At 45.7% G+C, this 23,810-nt stretch overlaps 1 protein-coding gene across 2 annotated transcripts in view; it reads left to right on the top strand.

Moving 5' to 3' along the window:
- The first annotated feature begins 14,734 nt into the window (after positions 1-14,734).
- The window catches only part of VAPB (VAMP associated protein B and C), a 48,667-nt gene continuing 39,591 nt past the window's right edge, over positions 14,735-23,810 (top strand). The window contains exon 1 of one of the 2 annotated variants that reach the window (XM_074318129.1): positions 14,735-15,069. In XM_074318129.1, coding sequence (XP_074174230.1) covers positions 15,012-15,069 — 58 coding nt within the window. In that variant the 5' untranslated portion in view covers positions 14,735-15,011. The remainder of the gene's footprint in view (positions 15,070-23,810) is intronic. The other variant, XR_012491415.1, reaches the window with a different exon arrangement.

Raw genomic sequence — 23,810 nt, 5'->3', positions numbered from 1 at the left:
CCTTCAGGATTCTCTTAGCATATAGGAAAATGATTTACTTCCCAAATCTAGAAGGACTTCCAGTAGCATAGATCACCTTTAATTTGATGGTCTGTACCATCAGAAATAACTAATATCTGTGTTCTTTCCTTTTAGAGTATAATCAGTTATAGATATGTTAGAATATTAGGGGCTTCAAAACAAAAGGGTTCAGTAATTTACCTTCCATTTTTTCCTTTTATTACATTGAACATTTCACATAGTAAGATTAGGATGTGTCATCAGTAGATACTGAATTAAAACCATGGAGTCTTACACTTAACAAAAATTTTTTTAAATTTATTGTCAGTTCATTTTCAGATCTGTACGGTGCCCAGTGCCCCATCAAAATGCTTCATAATGAAAACAAACAAAATTCTCAGGAGCTTTCCACGAACAAGAATTCAAATGCCAAGAATTCAGCCAATTAATGGGAAGTCCTCAGATAGTAGTGATTTTTTTAAAGCACCTTCTTTAATTGACAGTTTTAAACTGTCCACCTTAATGTTCTTAATCATTGAACAGAAATGGGACATGCTGGGGTGGATGCCGCTTCTTGATTCAGGAACTTCTCGGTGTTTCCGGAAGCAAACTGTTTAATGTTAGTGCTACTTTGGAGAAAATCATCTTTCAAATAGCATTTTGCACATAGGGCCGATAATCTTGACTAAGAACTGAAATTGTCCCGGAAACTCCCACAACATCACGTCATGCTGTAGAAAAGCCGAGCATGCCTTCTTTCCCAAGGCGAGTCCAGAGCCCACTGACCACCCAGGGGGGTGGGCAGCATGCAGACGTGGTCCGCACACGGCAGTGTATAACTTCACTTCTGGACTTAATCCTGACCACTTGTCCGTTATTTTGTCATTAAATTTATCCTGGAATAATTAGTTTTACCACCTGAAAATTTTGAAAGCAGGGTTGGAATTTGTGTACGTCCTTCTTACTTTGCATCTGAGTTTATTATAAATTTATAAAACTTTTCCTTAATATGGCTCCTGTATGTGATGTCAGAGTGAGCGGTTATTCACTGTGGGGAAGAATGATCGGCAGCTAGCTAGTCAGAGTAACTGATTGGTGGCTCTATTTTTAAACCATTTGTTGTGTTGTGTGGACAGAGCTGTAGTGCCCTGGAAGAGATGTCTTCTTTTTTAACTCTCATCCAGCTCAGTCATTTTTTCACTCCTGTCACTTTATGAGTCCCTCACATAATTGTCAGTCATGCCTCTGACCTTCTTAAGCGTCGACGTCTTGCCTTCTCTGTGATCGAAGCAGACTTCTTGCCGTATTTCTCTTATTCTTCTCATTTTGCAGTGGGTTCTCCTTTAACAACGCAGGGCACCAGCCACCTGCTTAGTGCATGGGACATTTCCTCGTGCTGCCTTCGTGGTGACAGAAGTAGGTTTTGCCGACCATGTCCACAAAGGGAGGTGTGAGTGAACACAATGAGCTATGTCAGAAAACGCAAAGGCTGATTTGAGGTAAGGAACTCCAGTATCTCCAGAGAGGGAGCGGGGGCACTAGCTCACCATGGCAACGTGACTGAGTGACAGATGGTTTTTTACCATTGGTGACGAGGTAGTTTAAGTGTCCGAACTTCACTTCCTCCGTCACAGAGCATTTGTTAAAGGATGTAACAATCTGAGTCCACAGTCTTGGAGAGAAACAGCTATGGAGTATGCAGGTGAGCCTAGATATTTAAAAAAAAAAAAAAAAAAAAAAAGCTAAGCCTTTGTACCAGCAATTCTTATTTCTCCTAAGAATGTCCTGCCTTTTCAAGACCTGATGCAAGGAGCAAGATATCTGTGCCTTTTTCTAATAGCGTCTATTATGAAAAAACATACAATTCAGTTGCTTCCAGTTTAGGCCGCTTTGTCGCACTATAAACAGCCCAGATTTATAACCGTGGCTTCGCTGCATGACACGTCTACCTGTGATGAAATATTGTAATGACGGTTTGCCAAGCTTCTGTGGAGGTTTGGAAACTTTATTTTTGCAGTCTTAACCTTGGGCTGGACCTAAGTCTATAGATAAACCATATGATGTCTGTATTGTTTGTAGATGCTGACAGAAGACTAGATCTTTGATTTTTGTTGTAAGATTTTTCTTTCTTTTTTTTTTTAACTTACGCTGATAGTCGTTTGCAAATGGTGGTTGATTTGACATTCTTTTAAACTATATTGTTTCAGCTTGAATATTCTATAATCTTTTATAGAGTATCACATGCTAAATCACTACAAAATTTGTTGTAAGAAGGATGTAAACATTTTGTTAATAAAATGCTATGTTTATAAATACATGTATTGGCCTTTCAAATGGTTTGTCTTTGTGATAGTACATCACATGTTTTTCGTAACCAGATATTATGAAATCATTCTTAAATGACTTTTAAAACCCGAGATACCCAGACTCCAATAGCTCCGGCAAGGCGTAGGTCTGTGTTGATCAGGCCTCCCAGCTTCCTGTACTTTACCTTCTACACCCTTCATCTTTCTGAGTCCTTCCATAGGTGCCATGGGGCATGGTGTTGGAGGCAGGCCTGCCACGCCTCCAGGAGCATCAGAGGGAGTTCTGCTTCCCTCGGGTAAGGAGCAGTGAGCACCTTGGTTTGTGGGAGAAAAGCTTTACACCATCATCCGTTATTGGGGTTTCATCAAAGATGTCAGCATTTCCATCCCGCTGTTGCCTTTACCCCTGAAATCCCTCAGTGCCATTCATTGCCTGCAACAGTCCATCACACCCATTTTCTCTGTGGTATCCCTCGTAGGGAGGAGAACGTCTGTCTCTATCCTGTGGTTGTCCTGAGAGGACCGACATGTTCAAATGAGGGAACCAGAGAGGGCTCGAGACAGACAGACTTGGGTCTGAGTCTCAGCTTTGCCCCTTTCGAGGCTGTGTGGTTCTAGACGAAGTCCTGAGCTCTCTGAGTTTCCTTACTTTCATCTGTAAAGTGGGAAGAAAGTCAGAGGCTACCACACGTGGCTGTGTAGTTTGGCCGGATCCCTGTATAACTGGCGTTCAGCAAGGCATTGATAAAGAGTAAGCGCTCACATGTAATTTGTGTTTTAAAAGCCATGTAATCCTTACCTGATTCAGTTAAAATAACCGTTTGTCATTAATTTGGCATTTCATTTATTTTTGCATTTTTTGGAAGTATAACGTACAGAAAAATGCCATGAATCTTGTGTGCACTTCAATGAATGTTCACAGAGGAGACATACCCATGTAACCTCCCTCAGTTCAAAAAATGTCACACATCCCAGAAGCCCCAGCATGTGCCTCCTCCCTGTCACATGCTTTCTCAGGATGGTGCGAACATCCCAGGTTAGTTTTGCCTGCTCTTGAACTTGACATACACACACCCTGTGGAATTAGGTCATGTCTCTCACTCATCACGGCGTGTAGTATTCGCATTCACTCTCACCGCTATACAGTGTTCCATTGTGGGAACAGACTACCCTTTATCCATTCTGAGTTGCTAGGCATTGGTGGTCTCCCGAGTTTTGCTGTCATGAATGGAACACAACGAAGATGCTTACACACGTCTTTGGCACCCATATAGCGATTTCTATTGGACATACAGCTGAGAGGAACGACTTGGGCTTGGGAGCTCTCTATTTGTGGGTTGGTTGGTTGGTTTTTTGCTTTTACACATAACAGTTTTCTAAAGTGGCGTCTCAAGTTCACTGCCACCTGCAGTGTACGAGACCTCGAATTGTTCAGCATCCTTGCCAACATGTATACTCCTTTTTGGCCACCCTGGCAGGTGTCCAGTGATATCTTCCAGTGGGATTTGCATTTTCCTATTTGATGTATGTTTTGCAGGGCTTTTTAATGGGGCCTGAAAGGGAATATATTTCTTAGCTCATCTCTGGTGTTACAGACATTACGCATACCCACAGCTGGAGCTGTGTGGGTGGGGAGATGGAAGGAGGCGGTGGTGCAGAACCATGGACCCAGGGTCCACTCCCAGCCTTCCATCTGCTCTTGATTGGGTAAACCAGAAAAGTCTATAAACAAAGTTGAAAGGTGAACCAAAAACGGGGGCTCGGGAGAGGGAGGATGTTTGCTACATAGATAACAGAATGAATTCCTATCTATAGTCTACTAAGAATGTCTGCAAAGCGAAAAGAACAACCCTCAAAAGGGGAAATAAAAGTACTCATTACATGAAAAGGCCATTCCCGAAAGAGAAAATAGAGATAGTGCATTAACAAATAAGAGAGGCTACAGTACGCTAACGTGCATCCAAACAACAGTGAACGCATCTTTGGCCCGTTGGTGGGCGTAAAGGGAGAAGAACTCGTATCTAAAAGCTCTTTGCTGAGAGTGGAGCACATCCAGCCTTTTGGAGAGGACCCGTCCCCGTGGTCCACAGGTAACCCCCCCCCGCCCCCCCGCCAGAGCTACTGTAGAACTCCTATCTGGGCAAGGATAGTCATTGCAGCCTCGTTAGAACTTCTGGAAAAGGAACATAAACGGTCACATACATATTACATGGAAAGGTGTGCCCAACATATAGCTGAATGAAAGAAGAAGGGAACTCTTCAGTATCTATACACAGTGTGACTCCATTTATATAAAACAAATGCACAGACACGTATTTATGTGTTCATGCTTTTAAATCTGGAAATCTGTACTCCAAGCTGTTAGCAATAGTTATCTCTGAGGAAAGAGGCTTGGATGACAGAACCATCACCTTTTTTCACTTTCTATTTTGTATGTACTATTTATATTTTTAACCCCATATATGTGTGGATTTTTTCTTATTAAAAAAAGAAAAATCAGAAACTCCTACACCCTAATCCTATCTTCAGATCCTTAATGGAAACTGGCTCAATAAATAATACTGGTTGCATTTGTCTTATTTTTCCTTTTTAACACACACACACACACACACACACACACACACACACACACCTTCAATTTGGTCAGTAAAAAGCTTAGAGCCAGATTTGGAGCAAGTGTATAGAACTTCACAGTACACGTTTATTTTATTTTGACAGTAGATATATATGTTTTCCAGGTGCCCTTTCAAATCCTCTTAGAGGGGTGAGGGAGTATATATAAATATATGTTATGAAAAAGAATATTAGTTTATAGCGTCTCAAAATAGTACTACTTATTGTAGAAGCCAGTCTCATTTATAGATACCACGAAAAAGAGAATGACTCCACAAAAGGGAAGGAACAAATTAGCACAAACAGGGATGTTTTAAATGCATACACAAAACAATGTTGCTTTATTTTTCCACCAGCAACTGGCTGCTTGCCTTAGAGCAGATAAGAACTAAATCATGGACCCAGGTTTCTAAGCAACCTTAATGTTGATGGCAGATTTTTTTTTTTCCATTAGGACTTATGAACGCGATTTCCATTAAGATGGTAAATTATGAAATAAAATGCAAAGCCTTTTAAAATGTTCAGTTGTTTTGCTTACAGTAATACTAGGTAAAAGCATGATTCGCCACTGAAAATGTTGGATGGGAAGTCAAGCCTCATCAGCCGTCTAGAATTTACCTTCCAGGAGCATTAAATCATCCGTGCTCTTGATACCTTTTCTGAGCACCACTGCTGGAGCTCGTGAGACAGAAGACAGTTAAAAAGACTACACCTGATGCCTTGTCAAAATGCATCACTTTGTTCATTATGATTTTAATTCAGATCTCTGGTCATTAGTTTTTTATTTTATTTTCTGCACAACCTTCCAGCATCTTCCAGGAAACAATGGAGGAATGCAGAGACCACCTTTTAGGAAAGTTGCATAAAGTTGATAGAACCTCGGATAACACTGTTCGAGAGGATGTAAACAGGGCAAGAGGCTCAGAATTCTCTCTGTTCATACTCAGTGCGGAGTATGACCTTCAGTAAAAGTACATGGGAAGAGAATGGGAAGGCTGCAAAGGCTCAACTCTAGAGAAAGGGCGTTTTCAGAAGAAAAGTGCGGCTGTGAACGTAAATGTGAGGGTAGCGCTGAGGTGAGGGCCCAGGGCGCACTGACTGGTATACCATCATCAACATTAGAATTTCAAGCAGGTGCTGTGGGGTCAGCTCATGTCTTCTTGATATGTAAATGAGAACACATCACAGTTTTTTGTTGTTGTTTTGTTTTTAATGAAAAAACAAAAAACCAAACAGATACTGCAGCAATGACATGGGGGCTCTTTGACCAATTTAGTGATACACGGTCTGCACTAGTCAGTTATGAATATCCGAGCCCTCCACTCATAAAATATCCCACCAAGAATGCTTGAATTTATTTTTATCTTTCATACTTCCAAGGTGATAACCCCATGTTAGAGAAGCAGGTTCCCTGTGGGGTTTCTTTCCCGCTTCTTAAATTACTTTTCCCCAAACAAATCTCCTGAATGTAATAGGAGATGGGAGCATGGGTGGCGAGTGGCAGTTATTATAAATGGCCTGTTAACGACCTTGTGGGTGCTGAAAGGACAACAAGTTTTGAAGCCTCTTAGAGTGGGTAAATGGAGCTGATTATTATGGATATCAGATTACCCCCCCCCTCCAAAACCAGCTCAGCCACCTTGGGGTGGGGGGTAGATGGGAGAAAGATTTCACCAACCTGGAAAGGCTCATAAATGAAATGCAGGTTTAGGTGACCCAGAAATCTTCAAGAGTACATTTCAAGAAGAGAACTAACGCGTTTACTTGGGGTAGTCTCAGAAATGAACAACCCAGAGCTCATTTTTCAAAAGGGGGCTCCCAGGCCAGCCAGAAGACGTGGAGTATTTGGCAGACTCAGTGACTGTGCTTCAACTTTGGCTCCTCTGTGACGGGGGTGGCAGGTGGGTGCTGTGATTTTATTTGCTACATGATAATGTTGCAGACTCCATGGGCTACTACAAATAGCAAATGATGACACTTAGTCAAGCTGTATTAATCAATATTGTTGATCACGCCAATAATAGACATCAAATTCCATTATTAGCCCTAGCATCTAACTGTCTGTGACAAAACCTCACACACTGAGGGCCTGCTTTTTTTCACCTGCATCCATTAGGGGCTTCTTTATTCTTTCTATATTACAGCATAAAAATATAAAAGTTTGTCTTTATTTTCCAGAATGTTGTCGTTTAAAAAAAAAATGACACCCACATATGCCTGTGCGTACACACACAAACACAAAATGAAGAGAAGACAAATTACTTAAATTGCAAAGTAAAATGAGAAAAAGACAGAAGATTCCTTGTAGCCCCAGCAACCGGAGAATAACACAGGATCAGAGGGGGTTGAACAGGAGAAATTCAAGGCTAAGAGCCGGGACCAAAGCGAAGATGGAGATGGACAGGACAGCTGAAGAGGCAGAGTGCCTGGAAACAGTGCAGATGGGCCCAGCAGCTGACAGCCACCAAGAGACAAATGTCATCCTGTCCCCTCCCAGGTACCAGCTATCGCAGGCTGATCCATCACCATTTATCATTCGCGCCGTCCAATGCTAAAACACTCCTGCCACTGCAAAGCCCTGCGTCTCAGACATGAAGGAAGGAAGGAATGAAACACCCGGACCCCTCTCATACACCATGCATTATCACAACACAGATAAATTAGGACCCCAGTGGGGAATTAACCTGAGAGATAAAGGCAGGGGGGATGGTTTCGTTTGTGATAACCCTCCCCTAGGAGGAAGCAACAGCATTTATTTTCTCCATGTCCCTTTTCCTGATTGCTACACATTAAGAATCACTTGTTTTTATTCAATAACATTTAAAAACCAGGGAAGAAGGCTGATGGACCAGTTTTTCATGCCTCGTTTCCTGGATGTGTTGTATTTGGGGTGAGGGACATTTCACTCTGTAAGGAGCTCGTTTCCTTCTCAGGTACTGAAGGCAAACATAAGGGCTCCCACGCTCACACACCCTTCCCCCTCCCAGATGCAATACAAGGGATCTGGGAAGCTCTGAAGCGCTGCCCTCATACTAGCTAATATTTTACCGAGTGAGGGTTTACCCTGCTAGGCACACAGTGCCAAGAATATAACTTGCAGTCATTCATTGAATCCTCCCCTAACCTAAGAGGTATGAACCTTTCGTTTTCCCCATCTTACAGATGAGAAAACCGAGACACAGGCAGTGAGGAGGAGAAAAGCAGCCCCTGGCAGCCAGGAGCTGAGTTGGCCTGCTCCTCACCACTGGCCTTGTCAGTCTCTCTCGTGTTAAACACACAGGACACCTACGGTACTCGGGGCCACTCTGTGACTGGTGGGTCAAGACAAAAATAAGTCCCCTCTGTCATCATTCTGAGCCCAGACCAAACAAGATCAGGGTCCAAAGCCCCCGGATTGACCAGATGCCCCCTCTCCCAGCTAATCTGAGCGAGGGTTAGCTTTACTGCTTCACCAGGTAAAGCTGCGGGCTGCCTGTAGCCAGCCCTCCCTAGCTACCCACCCAACCTTAGAATTATCCCAGGCCTGGCAGCATCTAACCCAGAGCAAAGCCCCACCTCCTTAAGCCCTCCCCGAATCACTACCCCAGGTGTACTTGTCCCCTCCCCTCTCCCTCCTCACTGCTGCGCTGAGAAATAACCCCAACGCGTTCAACTACAGCTGTGGCCCTGGGGCTTGGGCTGGAGGCCTTTGCCAACAGTTCAGTAATTTGCCAAGGTCACAGGCCGGGTAAATCACAGCTACCAGGGCAGGCAGGGTGTGACCCAGGCTGCACCAGAAAGGATCCGGCTGGGCCTACTGCAACCACGCCTTGGGTGAGAACTCGGCGTTTGCTTTGCACAGTGTAATCGCTTGTTTTTGTTTTCCACCAGTTAGAAAAGCAAAGTCGGGACAGTCATTTGAGACTCTGTGGCCCTAAGTATTCCTGGTTGTGGGGCGCAGGAAAATGGAAACGGAGAAACAAACTAAACTATCACCACCTGGTCACCTCTCTCTCTGTCTCTCTCTCTCTCTCTCTCTCCCTCCCTCCCTCCCTCCCTCCCTCCCTCCCTCTCCCTCCCTCACTCCCTCTCTCTTTCACAGCCTCTGAGCTCCCCAGGTCAGGCGTTCAGGGGTCCTCCTTTTCTTCTGATGTTGACAACCAGCTGCTGGGCACGATTTATCTTCTCCGAGGGACTCTGCGCTGGCCAATGGGTCAGAAAGACAGCAGAGGTGAGAGGACTGCATTCACAGAGCAAGCACAGTTGTTCCTTTCCCTCCCTTCCTTCCTTCCTTCCTTCCTTCCTTCCTTCCTTCCTTCCTTCCTTCCTTCCTTCCCTCCCTCCCTCCCTCCCTCCTTCCTTCCTTCTTTCCATTAGGTCAGTAAAATAGCAAAGTTTCCTGTTCATGCCCTCCCTCCCTGGTTGCATAATCTATTTTGTTCTTTAATTTTACCTACTATGTCATTGAATTGCGGTGGTTTGGGGAGACGCTGACAAAGCTGATGGGGAGGCATCTGACACCCCCAGCCCACAGCCACTCCCTGGTGGGGCCACTGGAGACTGTCTTGCTTTGCTTTGTCTCCTGGCTGGACAGGGACAGAGGGGGCTGTGTGTCTTTTGTATCTTTGTCTCCAGAGCTCAGCCAGTTGGACCCTCATGGAGGCCGCACAGTGGAAAATCCCTAGGGCCTGGGGAAGAGATGTGTGTAGATTTTACATACACAAATGGCTGCCTCCCTTGCCCCCCTTCCCCCAACACACTGCAGATGATCTGTGGGGACCTTCCACACGCCCCACAGTAAGACTTGCCTCATCAAACATTTAGCATGTAGCTCTCTGCCTCACACTGCCGTGGGGGGCTGATAAGGTAAATATGCCGGCCTTACCCCTAAGGAGCATGCAATCTAATTATCTTCCAGAGATCCTTTGGGGATCTGCTTAATAAATCAATACCAATGATTTGTAATTAGAATATCAATTATTTGTATGCAAATGTGGCCTTCTGGGTGCTTGGGGACAAGTCCTAAGGATTGAAAGGCTCTCTCCCCCACGCCCCACCCCTCAAATTCTTAATTACATTATTTCCTTAATTCATCAAACATTTATTGAACACCTTTGACGTGCCAGGCACGGAAATGGGAACCAAGAATCCACATCCAGGCTGATTCTGAGCTGCTAGGTCTGCGTGGTGTTTAATAAATTCTGTACATGAGGTAGTCCTGAAATTTCAATGCCTGGGGACCCTGCATCTTCATTCATTCATTCATCTGCTCATTCATTCGTTCATTCCTTCAGTCACTCCTCTATTGGTTGTTGTGTGTCCAGTCCTTGCTAGGTGCTGGAGGTAGGGTGTTAAATCAGGAATGGACCACTCACGAAGCTTGCTTCCTGTCACGGAGACAGACGACAGATAAGTAAACCAATAAGTAACTCCACTTTGGCGAAAGTGCTGGAAAGGAAATTGTGACTGCCGTGGAAGCTGGGGTTGGAGAGTGGCAGGAGGGAAGCCTTCCGGAACAGTGTCCAGTCCAGCGCACAGCTACCCGCAGTCACCTCTTCACAGAACTCCCTTCCCGAGGTTTGTTTTCACCTGTGTAGATGTACCTCGTGTGCCCCCACCACCGAGAAGCGGGCTCCACACGTCCCCAACACCTAGCACAGTGCCTGACACACAGCAGGCGTTTAAGAAGTTGTCCAGTGATGGTGATAGTGTAGAGATACCCAAGGGGAGGTCACTGCAGGAGAGGGAACAGTGAGTGCAAAGGGCCTGTGGCAGGGCCACTGGGATTCTCCAGGGTGTCCCTCCCTCCCTCACCACTGCCCCCACGTCTGAGGAAATGTGCTCCTCTCCTGGCCCTGTGGTCTATTTCATCCAAGTCCTCATCCTCCATCGCTAGTTTCTCACTTCTCTTGGGCAAGTATCTAGACTTCCTTGTGCCTCATTGCCTCATCTGTTATCAGCTCATTGTGGTGAGAATGTGCGAGCCATGCACATGAGGCTTTCAGAAGATTGCCTGCCCGGCACTGGCACTTGGTCAGTGGTGGCTCAGTTGTTTCCAGCCCAGCCTCTGGTCCGCTTCCCAAGAACCTCTGTGAAAAATACATTGGTAAATGCCATGTGGTGTCCTGGACTGGATCCTGGAACAGGAAAAGGACATTACTGGAAAAACTGGTGACATCCAGAACAGTCTGGAGCTTTTTTAAAAATACTGTTCCAGTGTAGCTACCACAGTTGTGTAAAATAACATTGGGGAAACTGTGTGAGGAGGTAGTGGGAAATTTGTACAACCTTTGCAATGTCTCTGTAAACCTCAAATTGTTGCAAAATGAAGAGGTTATTTAAAAAAATACATTTGAAATTTTAATTTAAAAACAAAACAAGAAACAATAGAAGAATTAGAGAAAAAACCCAATACATTGGGTCATGATATTCCTCAGTATAAAGACATTGGGATAGCCAACAATAGCTAAGGTTAATACCCAGACTCTATTGTGTAACAGAAGATTCTACATCCCTGGCCCTTGCTGGCTGCACGTCTCAGTTCCTAGGTCTCTTGTAAAGTGGGGCTATGTGATCGGTCTTGACGTTGAGAGGGATTGAATAAGTTGACATAAATTTGTATGGTATTTGGCCCACAGGTACACATTCAGTACGATAGAAGTACAGGTCGGAGAGAGAAAACTGAAGATGGCTTTGAAGATGGAGGAAGGGGCCAGGAATCAAGGGATGTGGCCAACCTCCAGAAACTGGAAAGGGCACGGAGCCGCTACATGGAACACAGACGGACGTCTGCCTCATAAGACCCAATTGCGGACTTCTAACCTCCAGAACTATAATAAATTTGTGTTTGAAGCCACAATTTTATGGTAATTTGTTACAGCACCATAGGAAACTGACACATATGCTAATATACTGCCTGATACAGAGCAAGAGTGAAAGAAATTTGAGAAACTATTATCACTCCTTGTCTTTCCCCAAATAGGCCTTGGCAGGGCACGTGCCCCAGGACCTTTGCGTATGCTACTCCTCCACTTGGAGAACCCTTCCTTCTCTTTTCTGTCTGGCAAGATCTTACTATTTTTCCAAGACTACTCTCTAATACCCTCTGAGCTTTTGTGCTTTCTCCCAGCCCCCCAGCGTAAAGTTCGTTGTCTCTTCATAGGTTTCTCCTCATCTATTTTAGTGTTTATCACAGATTGCAATTATCTTGGTGATTTTTTTCAACTCTGCTCACTAGACAGTGAGGTCCTTTGTCCTCAGGCTAAATCCATCTACTGCAGGATGCTCACATAGTAGATTCTGAGGAAATGCTGTTTGGATGAGTGAATGAATGAAAGAGGGAATGAGTGAGTGAGTGAGGCCATGAAGGACAGCCAGGGATGGCGGCATTTCCAAAGGAGGAAATGGGGTGAGACGATGACACCGATTCAACAAAGCCATCTATTTCCTCACTGTGGCTCAGCATTGTGCATTCTGGTTATCACAGAGTTTGAGGGCCAGAGAGCAATGTCATAGTTTGAACTACAGAGAACATCAATGTAGGAGGTTGAAAATCAAATAAAAACATTTTAAAATAAACCTTTAAATTAGAATAGTTTGGGAGTTACAGAAAAGTTGCAAACACAGTAAAGTGAGTATCTGTGTACCCAGCTGCCAGTTTCCCCTACTGTTAATGTCTCATGTTAGTACATTTGTCACAACCAATGAACCACTGTTCATATATTAACATGCTACTTTTAACTAAAGTCCGTATTTTATACAGATTTTCTTGGTTTTCCTCTGATACCCTTTTTTTTTGGTTCCAAGACCCCCCCATGACACCACATGGCATTTAGTCATCATGTCTCTTAGGCTCCTCTGGGCTGTGACAGTTTCTCAGGCTTTCCTCCTTTTTGATGACTTTGGCAGTTGGAGGAGTATTGCTCAGGTGTTTTGTAGGATGTCCTTCAGTTTTTTTTCCCTGATGTTTTTCTTATAATGAGACTGGTACTGTGGGCTTTTATTCGGGGGGGGAACCACAGAGGTGAATTTCCCTTCTTATCATGTCACAGCAAGGTCCGTGCCACAACATGGCTGAGGTACTGTTTGCCAGGTCTCTCCTTCTAAAGTTGCTGTTTTCTTACTTTCCAATGGAAGTAGAGGCCCAAGAGAGAGAGACAACAGTTTAGTAATTGTTTTAGACTGTATTCTTTGGAAGAAAGTAGCTAAGCGTGGCCCTCACTTAAGGGGGAGGGAGTTCTGTACCTCCTCCTTGAGGGAGAATAGCTAACACAAATTATTTGGAATTCTTCTGTCTTTTCTAGTCTTTGTATTTATCCAATCATTTATTTAGATCAGTATGGACTCATGGATATTTATTTTCTATTGTGGGCTATAATCCAATACTATGCTGTTTACTGTTGTTGCTTAAATCGTTCCAACAAACCCTCACTGAAACAGAATTTACAGATGTACTTCAGGCATAAGCAAAGGGATCCTAGCTGTAAGTTCTGAGCTGCAAGAAGGAAAAGAAATTGGTAACTGGGTGTTTGACTCTAAACTAATGTCGACTGTCTAAAACAATTTAGTAATGACTCATGGGGTGAAAAAATGAAAAATTAAACTTAAAATATACTACAATTAAAGTACATAATTGAGAGGATGGGTGATTAAAGTACTCCAAAGTCCTTATATTTCAAGGCAGCAAATGAAAGATTTTAAAAATTAGACGTTATAAATACTCATGTTATAATTTCCAGGGTAATCATTAAAACAACAGAAACAGAATGAAAAGGAAGAGAAATGGAAGAGAAAAAAATAATCAGCCCTAAAGAAGCAAGAAAAGAGTGGAAAAAGAAAAACAAAAATAGGCATGACAAGTAGCACAAAGTGAGATGGTAGAAATAAATCCAGATATATCAGTAAATATAATAAGTGTAAATGGACCAAATGATCTAGTTAAAAGACAAAGATTATCTTAAAACAACCACATTTGTTATTATGAAAAATTTCAAGGAGGATACAGAAAAGTGGGAAGAACAGTACAAAGAACACCCATATGCCTGCCATGTAGAGTCGACATTAACTATTAGGAGATTAAAAACACGTGTTTTATGTAGTAAACATTATATAATGAAATAAAATTTAAATGGCAGTAATGATGCAGTTTTCACTTTTGAGGCTAAGCTGATCTGGGTTCCCAGGAATTTTTCATCATGTAACTTATTTGTGGGTTATTTATTCAAAGCCTGTCTCTCCAATAGGCTCTAGTGAGAGGGTAGGAACCAGGTCCACTTTTCTGATGACTGAATTTCTAAATATTTGTTTTCTCTAGTGGTAAAGGATTCAGCACAGTGCTTGTTACATAGCAAACATGTAATGTAGCTTAGCTTTTGCTTTAGCCCGTTGCTGCTGTTATTGAAAGTGTTCAGCAGAGTGGCACAAAATAAGCAAGCAATAATTGCTAGCTATTTATATTTATTGCTTACCATACGTCACAGTGCCTAGCACACATCATTCACCCATAAACATGTTTATAACGATAATAGTACTTTCATTATTATTCAAAGTCCCTAAGTGCCTGGCACTACAAAAGCAAGGGAAAATGGAAGTTTATTTTCATTAATTATTGAATAAAGTACTTAACACAACTGCTGGTCCCCATTGGCCCTGAAAAAACAATCTGTAGGGACTGTCATTTCTGGGCGTCCCGGACCCGCCCCTCCTCCGGACCTGCGCGACGCCCCGCCCCCTGCGGCCTGGCAGCCCCGCCCCCGAGGCCAGCGCCGCGCCTGCGCGCTGCTCCGGGAGCGGTTCCTGGCGCGTATCTTCCCGCCGCCGGATCGCTCGCAGGGTCGAGCCATCCAGCCTGCTGCGTGCGTGCGTGCGTGCGTGCGTCGCTGCGTGCGTGCGTGCGTGCCGTGCGCTCGCCGGGCACCGCGGCCTCGCCCTCGCCCTCCGCCCCTGCGCCTGCACCGCGTAGGCCAACCCCCCCGCGCGCGCCCGCAACGACCCCCGCCCGCGCCCCGGCCGGCCCCCCCTTTCCAAATTTAAAGGGGGCGCAGCATTAACGCCTCCCGCCTCCGGTGACCTCCCAGGGGTCTCCCCGCCAGAGGTGTCCGGCCGCTGAGGAACATGGCGAAGGTGGAGCAGGTCCTGAGCCTCGAGCCGCAGCACGAGCTCAAATTCCGAGGTAAGCCGGAGGGCCGCCATCTTCGGCCGCGGGCCAGGCCCGGCCGCCCCGCGTCCCCGCCCGCGCTCGGGAGGGCCGGTCCGGCGCGGCGGTGACGTCGGCCCCCGCCAGCCCCGCGGCCCGCACCCCGCCCGACGGCGCTCCCGGCCCGCGCGCCCCCAGAGCCGGGGACGGCTGCCTGCCTCCCAGGGCCCCGGCGTCCGTGTGCGGGAGGCCGTGCCCCCTCCGCCTCCCCAGGGCCTCCCGTACGCGCGTCGCCCTCGTGCCGCTCGGCGCAGTTTCCGTTTTAACTGTCCAGTTACTGTCTGGAGGGTCGGAGGCCGCCCTTGACTGGAGGCATCGGCGGCAGCCTTTGCCAGAAGGTTCTTCTCTCCACAAGGTCGACGTCTTCAGGTCTGAGGGCAGCTGTCGCGTCCTCAGAGGGGCTCCCTGACCAGCCACGTCCCGGGACACTCGCATCAGTCCCCTGACAGCGCGTTCCGTGGTCCGCACGGCGCTGGCCCCTAAGGCCCGTCCCCCTTGTGCTGTTTTCTGCACCAGAAGGGAAGCCCCGTGAGGACAGGCGCGTCCTCTGCTGGATGGGCCGCGCGGAGCGGGGTCTAAGCGACGTCTGCGAACAGAGAGAATGAATGACAGACGCGCCTGGAGGGACGGGATGGAGCGCGGACCACCTTCCTGCCGGCCTCCTCGCGTCTGTGCAGCGCGGGGCTGCCGGGGCGGGGGCTCCCTTTTCTCCCCAGAGCTGCCTGGAGCTGAAGCCGAGGAAGCCCAGTGCGGCGCGTGCGACATACAGGCGGCCACCAGGGCCCTTCGGAATGGGAACCTTCACACTTTGGTTGTGTCTTTGCCCCGCCCCCCAGCCTTTACAGTTTTCAGGGTACTTCCCTCTCCCCTTCACCAACATGTAGGCGCCAGGGGCCTGTAGGGACCTCGTGTGACGGACCCTCTGCTTCTTGTCCCATGTGCTGAGTAACTGCGTAGTCGTGAGCGAGGCCCGGGAGAGGCAGTGAACGCACAAGCCAGACAAGCCCTTGCTCTGCGTAGAGCGTACTTTCCAACGCGGGGAGACAAGACAACAAACAGTGTTTCAGGTGGTGGCAAGTGCTGGGGAGGAAATCAGACAGGCTGACCTGATGAGCGTACACTTGAGGTTGGACGGCCAGGTCACCACCGTGTCGCCAGCACTTGCCCGTAGTAGGTGCTCAGTAAACATCGGTGGAGTGAGTGCTGGCCAGCGGCACCCCAGCCTGCACGTACTGCCAGGCAGGAGAGGAGGGGATCTTGCCCAGAGTTACCTGTTGGCAGTTGGCGCATTTGAACCCAGACTTCAGAGCTCACACTCCGGGGAAACACTCCAGAACTATGGCTGTCACTTTGCCTCCCAGGTTGACAATTTGAAATGACTCCGAATGTATAAAGAACCAAAGGTTTTCCAATGAAAATGATAGTAAAAGAAAAACAGAAAAACACCGCCCAAACCTAACATGGACCGCACTTTAGCTTAAGTGACTCTCACTGCCTCCTAGAGGGGAAAGGTTGGGAAAGGAACCTCGCCGGAGTGAGTGTGGAGGGCGATGGTTTCCACTCGAGCTCTCTGAAGTCTCCTACCACGGAAGCCTGGGGTGCGGGAAGTGGCACATTCGTTCATTTAGTTCACAGACGTTTTCTGAGGCCTGTGTCAGATACCAGGGAAGATGGGTCCCGTTCTCCCTCAGTTCCCTCCAGTCTAGGTAAGGGAGCAGACAGCACAACCAGTCAGGACAGCAATGACAAGGCAATCCAGAGTGTTCCGAGAGCAATAAGGTCAGCTCCCAAAAGAAGTGTCTTTGGACTGAGTTTAAAGGTTGAATGGAAGCAGGCTTAAAGGAATGGGTGGGGAGCGTGTCAGGCAGAGGATTGCATGTAAAGGCTGAGACGACGGGACTCCTTTGGGAAGCCACTCGTACTTGAAATGACGGGTAAAGAGCATTTGTTGGGGTCACAGGGCAAAGTAGAGATAAGGCTGGCTAGTAGACGGGTCAGATCTAAGGCCTTATGTGCACAGATGCCAGTGTCCAAGGTCATACTGTGCTGCTCCTCCTCAGCCAGTCCTTTGATTCCTTCACCCTCAAGGCCCCCACCCCCAGTATTGACCTTGGGACTGGCCACTTCCCTCTCCAAAGCTTAGGACCAGCTCGCTGGTGATGGGGATGGCCCTCATATCTGCCTTGCTCTCTGTAGGAAGTTTTATCTTTTAGAAGGAGTGGTGGCTTTTCAGCTGCTTTGTAAAATGTACAATATTATACTGAGATTGGTGGTTGTATTTAGACAATTGGTTTCATCATTGCAACTTTTTTACTTGGAAATTGTGGCAGAAAAGTGCTTTCTCTGGCTCTGGGTTGGCCAAAGTAATGATGGCCAAAGTCACTGGATATTTTTGCTAGGGCAGTGGTCCAGAAGTCGCGGTGTCAAACTGGTGAAGACGGTTGGCTCCTGACTTCAGAAGAGGCATCTGCAGTCACGTGTAAACCACTTTATGAGATTTGTTTGTTTGTTTTAAACTGAACACCAAGACAATGAAATGAGGATAGAAGCTCCGTACCCTGCTTGCTGGGTAGAGATCGTTCACTTCAGGATGAGACTGAGCACATTCAACGTGTCTCCCAAGTTACTCAGGGTGATGACTGGCTTCCGCTGGTTCACTTAGATGAATCAACACATAAGCCAACTTTGCGTGAGAAAGTAATAATTAAAATGCCTCTCATCCAAAATAAAAAGTTAGTCATCCTCTCAGTGCAGCCTGAGATGATAAGGGATTGTGTGTGTTGGGTTCTTTTTCACCTTGGGCGTTTTGTGTGGTTATGTTGGAGTTAAGGATATTACAGGAGAAAAGAGAACACAGACTTTATGACCTCAGTCAGTCTTCTAGAAAGTGCCATGCTGCGTTGTGTCCTGTATCAGAAGGAGAAAGACTGCTGGCCTCCTGAAAGACGCGTGACACCATGACATTAGCCATGGAGAAATAGTAGAACCTCTTTTGGACTCGGGGGACCTTTCTGAAAGAGTTAAGCGTTTGGTAAACCTGTGTGCTTTGCATTGTCACTCTTTCTGTTAATCTCAGTTCTTCCAAGACCTAATCCTTTTCTTTCCATTTCCTCACTCTGAGGTCCCACTTGTTGCCCAGCCCAAAGAGAACTTTCTGAATAAGTCACTTTCAGGGCATTTTGTAATCTCTTCTTTTTTTCCCTCTCTCCTCTCCCTCCCCTTCCATCAGATTCCATCCACAGTAAATAGTATGTCATCTGTTTTCTTGGTCATTGTCCAAGACTCTTAATCCTTCACATCCTAGCACATCCCTCCCCCCTTCACACCCCAATGATAATGTCACTGTCAGAATGGTCTGTTAGCCATCTTTATGAGCTGATTAGTTAAGGTTTAAACCCACTGTGGACCCATTTGCCTTTGCTTTATTCTGAGACTAAACCAGTGGCCTTCAACACATCTCAGATCGTTGAGCTGTTGGTCACTAGGGCTGTTAGGTGGGATAGCGCCAATGGATTGGTGTGATTACCACTTGGGAGCAAATAGGAATGTCGGCACACTGTAGGTGGTAGATAGGTTTGTATAGGAAAAGCATGCTTGGAATCATTAGTTCACCCCTTAAATTGACGTGTAATTTAATATTGTTTAGGAATCTAGAAAATATAAAATCCTGAAGATACAGTCCATTCAATGCAGTGATTGTCATTCAGAAGCAAGTGCAGCATTTTCATTCTTTAGTGTAGCACCGATTCCTTAACACGCTGCGTACGGCGGGGTTTAAATCACTCGTGAAGATTCTCGTGATCCGTACGCAACGTGTTAACATTTCATGACCACGTTGAGCAGACTATTTTACAGCACAACAAAATGTCAGCAGTATGCTTAAGATTCTTTACGGTAGCGGTTTAAATCCATCCCGAATAGATTATCTTCATTTATTTAATTATCAGCCAGCTTGCTCATCAAAAGCAAGCGGCACTAAACTTACTAAGCTTTAGTCAAACTTAAATCTTCATAGATTGTACTATTTACTTCTGAGTTTCTGTTCCTGGTTGAAAAATGTGAACTAGAAGTTAACATTTTTTTATCCACTTACTTCTTTTCTCCACAGTTAACTCTTTCGGGAAAAAAAGGCTAGTTCTTGGCAGTGTGCTTATGTTTGGAAACTGGTGACAGTTCCTTGATCTGTGTGGTTGTAACATGCGTCACAGTTATCTTCATAATTACCTGGTAACTCTGCATCCAGTGTGGATTTATTAAAATAATTAGTATCAATTGATGCTTATTAAAGAGGTGAACTCTTAAATATTATTAACACTGTCTTTTATTTATTAAAATTATATAGCATCTTTCCCTTCCAATGCTGAAGGCACAATACTGAAAACTTTGACCCTGCAGTGTTACCAGTGAGTAGCTGAAAACTCAGGGAGGAGTCAAGGGAGTAAACTGCATTGATTACCACTCAAATATTACCCGAAGGCTCAAGTTTTAGGCCCTGAAACTTGTATTTTTACATAAGGAATTATCTCCAAGATTGCCTCACCTGTCCCCCATTTGTATTTGAAACATTTGCCATCTGAAGGGTGAGCATGCTTTGGAGCAGATGAGCACAGCTTTCAGCAAGATGGCAAGAACGAGGAACGCAAAAAGTGCTGAGCTCCATTAGTCAAGGCGAGGTTGCCATTGAGTGTCTTTAATAAAATAAAATAAGGGGCTTCTGCATAGTTACTTTGCACTGGGGATTGTGTTAAAAACAAAGTTGCACGATGGTTTCCAGGCTTGCTTCCTCATTTTCTGTCACTTTAGGCCCCTTTCAGGCTGTCATCAGCATAGCATATCCAGAATTGCTTGGTCCTTGCTCAGTCAGTCTGTGAATTCTTTGAAGTTTTCACTTAACAGAACTTAGCTGTTGGCTTAATAAAAACAAGAGTTATTTAAAGAGCTTTGTTGTGGAAACAAAGTTACTGAACTTGATAGTCATTTTAAGATTATTTTAAAAAACTAACAATCTGGCAAAATAGTATCTCTAGAATATCTATTTGTCAAAATATTAAATGTGTTGTTTTAACAGAAGCTGTTGATGTCTAGAAACAATGCCTTAATGTGCTTTAGGGTCCCTCCCCCTTGCATGGAAAAAAAATCATTGAGAAAAGGGCATAGTCCCGTGGGTGAAATCTTGAAGTGCTTTCTTTTAATAACGTTTGAGCATTAATTGCACAAAACCGTGAGGCTACAGGATGCCATCCTAGAGTTTTCCTTCATCCTTTCAGAGGAGTTAGTGTCAGTTTTTGACTAGCAGGTTAGTATTTCTCTTCATCTGTGTCAAGCGATGTGTTCAGTCAGGCTTTTGGTGTGTGTGTGTGTGTGTGCGTGCACGCCCATGGAGGCACCTACAGAATTGCTGGTGGGCGGACATTCTTACTGATGCCAGCAACGTGTCTGAATTAGTACGCAGTGGCATTTCAGTAGGCTCCTCAACTTATGATGGGGTTACATCCCGATGAAACCCAGGGTGAGCTGAAACTACCCTCAGTTGAAAACGACGCATTCACTGTACCGAACCTACTGCACATCGTCGCGCAGCCCCGCCCCGCCCGCCTTACTCGTGCTCCAACCCTGCTGTTGGCCCGCGGGGCAAATCACCTCGCTGCGGCTGCCCAGCCCCAGCATCACAGGGGCATCGTACTGCATATCGCTAGCCTGGCAAACCATCCCCATTCAAAGTACAGTCTCTGCTGAATGTGTATCGCACGCCATCGCAAAGTCCAACCATTGTAAAGCAAAGACTGTCGGTAAAGGTGTTTGGAGAGAGCTAGATTGAGACTGTTGTTTGTGCCTTTTTTTCCCAAGTCAAGTTGTTGTCCTTTCAATCGTAGTTGTGGAGGGTACAGTTCAGCTCCAGGTCCAGTTGCCGTTGCTAGTTGCTAGTTGCAGGGGGCAGAACCCACCATCCCTTGTGGGACTGGAGAAGTTGAACTGGCAACCTTGTGGTTGAGAGCCCACTGGCCCATGTGGGAATCGAACCGGCAGCCTTCGGAGTTAGGAGCATGGAGCTCTAACCGCCTGAGCCACCGGGCCGGCCCTGTTTGTGCCTTTTGATTGCGCTTGAAAACTGCAATGGACCCCATATCGTTTACCTAGATTTGAATTGCTTGTGATGTGGCTTGGAACCTTCATGACTCTTACGTTCCTTGGGTTATCTTTAAAGGATGGCGGGGGCGCAGAGAACGGAGAGGAATAGAAAACTGAACCTAGGGGGCTAGGAGCAGAGGGCATATTTGTAGGGAGCGAATGTGCTCCCCCAGACCTGCAGCCGGTTGGGTCTGGACTTGAAGCAGTGGCCATAGTGGAGCTGACACTTCTTTTGCGTTATAAGGGAAAGAAAAGGTACCAAGAACGAACATTTCAGCGGATAAAAGGCTTAATTTCCAGATGGTAGCCCCTTATCTTATAGGGGCTGTGGTGCATGCTTCGTGTTCTTTATGATTTAATCTGTGTTACAATCCTGGGAGGTGAGTTACTCTGTGGTCAGGTCACTTGCCCCTGGATGAGGCCACAAATGGTAAATGGTGGTGGCAGGACTTTACCCAGGTTTGTCTAGGACGAGTGTAACACTGTCAGCTCTTTAGAATGAGCTCATACAGGGGCTCGTTCTTGGGGGAGGGAGACAGAATTTACAACCATTAAGGAAGTGTTAGTAGCTGTCAGGATAATTTCTTAAGGATATTAATTAATTAAGAATTATACTTTGTGGACTATTTTAGGAGGAATTTCTTACCATACTTTTAAAAGTTCATATTGATGACTCCAAATTCCTTCTTGACTTACCTTGTGAATATTCACTTTTTATATCAGATTTTGTTGGTGTTTATGATTCTGTTTATTTAGAAAACATTAACTTTTCCAGTAATTTGCAGTTCTGCCCTTGAGTCTTTGGAAAGTAGAATGAAACTCACCATGTGTGGTAGAGATTTCACAGGTTTGCAGATTTGTAAGGTGGGAATTAGAGAACTTTGAAAGGGTGCTTATTAAGCTAGGAGTGTCTAGAGTAAATGGCCTGTACAGCTGCCACCTTAAACTTCACAAGTGAGTGGCCTGACGGGCTACTGCCTTAGGCAGAGGAATAAAGGTGAGTTAATATGTAACTAGAGATTTCTCAAGTGCTGAGAAAGAGCAACTCAAGGTGAGTAACAAAGGTGCTGCTTTATTCTTTATGAGCTGTACTTTGGGAAGTCATAGATCGTTCTCCCAAATGGTGACACCCAAGCATATGGATCAGATTGGAGAGGGTTTGCGGACATGCGTGGGTACAATAACTGTGCATAAGTGATTGTCCAGTTGGGAATATTTGGAGTTTCGACCTTTTCCAGAACTCCTTTGAGATTTCCTTTGTGGACAGGTGACCACATCTTGTCTGGGGGAGTGGAACGTGATTGGGGTACAGGGTGGTTTGGTCACCCCGTCCTGAACGCACTGGCTTGGGGACTAGGGAGGAGTCCTGGCCCTTAAAGTTTTCTGCCTCTAGGAGGTGTGGGGAGAGGAGAATACGGAGACGGGACAGTTATGAGCTGTCCCTCATGGGGAGCTTAGAAAAAGCTGTGTTAATGTGCTTCGTGGTTTGGATCTTGCAGGGAAGGTGACATTTGAGATTTGTGACTTGGCAAGCTTCTACTTGCCAAATGCACCAGGCATTTTTCTGTAAGTGCTCATTTAATTCTTGCAACACGCCTAGGAAGTGGATACAGTTATAATCCTCAGGTTCAGAAGCCAAGTTATGAATCTGAATTAGAGGTGGAGCTAGGATTTGAACCCAGACCTGTCTGACTGCAAAGCCCGTGTTCTTTATCAGCACGTTGGCTGTACTTCTTCCCTTAAAAGGTGAGTGGGAGTGTGGCTGACAGGGAAGGCCCTCGAATGTCTTACTTATTGTGTTGTTAGGAAGGTGAAAGGACTGGAAATAGGACCATGGGAATGGAGAAGGAAGATTGAAAGAGAAACAGAAGAGAAAGGAAAGGTGCTTAATTGTAATTGTAATCTGGTAGTGGCTTCCTTGGCACTGCTCACATGAAGTACAGAGTTGTTCTGGAACATTTCAGTGACTGACTGATTCAAACAATTTTTTTCTACCAATTTTGTTTTCCCCCCAAGAACTTGTGTCCTAACTTGATCACTTCTGATAGTGTCATTTCTTTGTGTTGAAAATGATGTGCTGATATTAACCCGACACCTTCTTCCTACCACCCCACTCCCTACTTGAAGTCCCTTATTTCCTTGATGTCTGCCTCCCAAATGATCTGGGACAGTTGAGTACTGTTTTAACCTTAGTGACACTCAACATTTATAGTATAGTAGGTAAAAGGGAAGGGAAGGGCTGGTAATACCTAAGGACTCAGTGTTATCAGTATCTTGTTTTAGAAAGGAGAGAACCTAGGCCTGGGGCTTGGCAAATGTGTCATTTGCACCCAGGTCTTTCAGTCTCTGAGCTCCTGTGCTTTGCACTAGGAAGGGGCTTAGGCTCCTCCCCCTGCTGTTGCTCAGAGGCGCTCAGCTGACCTCCCCAGCTTTGATCTCCTCTTCTGCTGGACGAGGACCCCCGGACTCCACCCCTCTTGGTGTTCCTGCCAGTTCTAGCTTTGAGAAGGCGAGATGAAAGTTTATTCTAGCCAAAGAAGAAAGACGGAAAGCCCCTTGAGGGCAGAAGCTGGGGCTTGCGTTTCCCA

The sequence above is a fragment of the Rhinolophus sinicus genome, linkage group LG13 (genome assembly GCF_036562045.2).
Source record: "Rhinolophus sinicus isolate RSC01 linkage group LG13, ASM3656204v1, whole genome shotgun sequence".
In the NCBI taxonomy this organism is placed as follows: domain Eukaryota; kingdom Metazoa; phylum Chordata; class Mammalia; order Chiroptera; family Rhinolophidae; genus Rhinolophus; species Rhinolophus sinicus.
The sequence above is the reverse complement of the archived record's forward strand: the minus strand, read 5'-3'. Positions and strand labels throughout refer to the sequence as shown.